This window comes from Copadichromis virginalis, linkage group LG22 (genome assembly GCF_057382275.1).
Source record: "Copadichromis virginalis isolate Kocher_CV1m ecotype Utaka linkage group LG22, C_Virginalis_male_GT1.1, whole genome shotgun sequence".
In the NCBI taxonomy this organism is placed as follows: domain Eukaryota; kingdom Metazoa; phylum Chordata; class Actinopteri; order Cichliformes; family Cichlidae; genus Copadichromis; species Copadichromis virginalis.
The window spans coordinates 10565031-10566535 of NC_140638.1; the positions used below are offsets into that span (position 1 = coordinate 10565031).

The 1505-nt window shown below is 42.3% G+C and overlaps 1 protein-coding gene across 1 annotated transcript; it reads right to left on the minus strand.

Moving 5' to 3' along the window:
* Positions 1-1262, minus strand: LOC146682755 (uncharacterized). Its single transcript, XM_085447051.1, has 5 exons — positions 1177-1262; positions 860-1097; positions 629-772; positions 466-534; positions 1-363 (listed from the first exon to the last, which is right to left on the minus strand). The coding sequence occupies exons 1-5, from the start codon at positions 1260-1262 to the stop codon at positions 1-3; spliced, it is 900 nt and encodes a 299-aa protein (XP_085303177.1).
* Positions 1263-1505: the final 243 nt, after the last annotated feature.

A 1505-nucleotide genomic window follows, 5' to 3' on the forward strand; every position in this document is an offset into this window, starting at 1 on the left:
TTAGCAGTTTTTTTGCAAAAAGATAATCATATTAGCCTTTTCTGGAGCTATACAGCATCGCTCTTGGCTGATGGCATGCCCAGCACAAGAGAAAACTCTTTCAGAAGGCGTTGATGAGCCTGGGACACACAAGTATTTTTCTGATAGGGCAGATAAATTGGGGAGTGTATCCCTCTTGCTCCACCACCAGGCCACAGGGTCTTGTCCAGAGGTAATTCCTGGCAGTCTTTTGTATATTTCAAGCTCCTTCTGTACCTGCTCTGTGATTGAGGGGACTCTACCCGCTTGAGAAGCAGCCTGTTGAAGTTCTCTGTCCTCATCCTCAAATAGCTTTTCTAAGGGTGACTTCTGGACCTTTCTTAGCTGAAAAACAAAAAAAAGAAGAAGAGTGAGGTTTGCAAAATAAATAAAGATCACTTTTAGAATGTAGTGGTAGTGGTTGTGCTAGAAAAAATCTGAAATTACACATTTTTCTGGCTTGTCCATGTCAGCATCATCCACCTCGCTGTGTGCTTTGGGGTCCTCAGTGGGAGGCTATGGACACACAGATAGTAAAAGAGCATTCCTTCAACATAGAAACTACATCATGATGCAAAAGGACAAGATTGTACACACACAGTGAAAATACCTGCACAACTGCTGCTGTGGCATTTGCAACTGCTGTCTTCTCCAACCTGTCCCAGATGTCAGTAGATGGCTCACCACCTAGCCTGCCTTTAAAACGTGGGCCCATCATTGTGGCCTCCTTCAGAAATTTCTGAAGGTTTTCATCCTTTAAGTAAAACAAGATACAACATAGGAGCTGATACTGAAAAAGGTAACCTTATTTTTCATGCGCATTGATATTGTCTGCAAATACCTGATATCTTTTCTGCAGACTACCCCAGACTTTCTCTTTTATTGAAGAGGTGAAAACACTGTCTTCATCACATCGTCTGAAATGTGCCTCCAGCTTGGCCAGGATGGGGATGATTTGATGATTTTGGCATGTGGGTGACTTGTCACTTGACACACACATGGTTGACGTGTACAGGACTTGCATGCACTTAATAAACTCCTCTGCCTTGATTAAATCAGTGTGCGTGAACCTTTCTAGCCCGTTGAAAAATATTCACAATGTTAAAGGTAACTGACAAAATTTAGCTCTTGCAAGTGATGCTCATGTCATTCACTCACTTGTCCTTCTCCATAGGCTTCCTCAGCCGTTGATCCAGAGCAGCTGCCTGGATTGCATCAAGCTGCTCCATAAATCTCTCCACCATCAGGAAGAGAGAATTCCAGCGCGTCTTAACGTCAAGAATGACATTGTGCTCTGGCAAAACTAAAGCACAGATAGACACAAACATTTTTAAAATTACTATAAAAAAGGTAATATGAATAACAATACTTCTTGATATGTAACTGCATGTGCTACTTATTCAGGATTTGCTGCTTTTCTCTGAGCACAGTTTTGCTGAACGGATTTTGGCACACCAGCTGGAAACTGCAGGAATGTCATACACCTT

Coding starts and splice junctions, on each gene's coding strand:
- LOC146682755 (XM_085447051.1), bottom strand. CDS start 1,262: ATGGTGGAGAGATTTATGGAGCAGCTTGATGCAATCCAGGCAGCTGCT. Junction 773..859: donor GTCTGCAGAAAAGATATCAG/GTATTTGCAGAC, acceptor TTTTACTTAAAG/GATGAAAACCTTCAGAAATT. Junction 364..465: donor TGGACAAGCCAGAAAAATGT/GTAATTTCAGAT, acceptor TTTGTTTTTCAG/CTAAGAAAGGTCCAGAAGTC.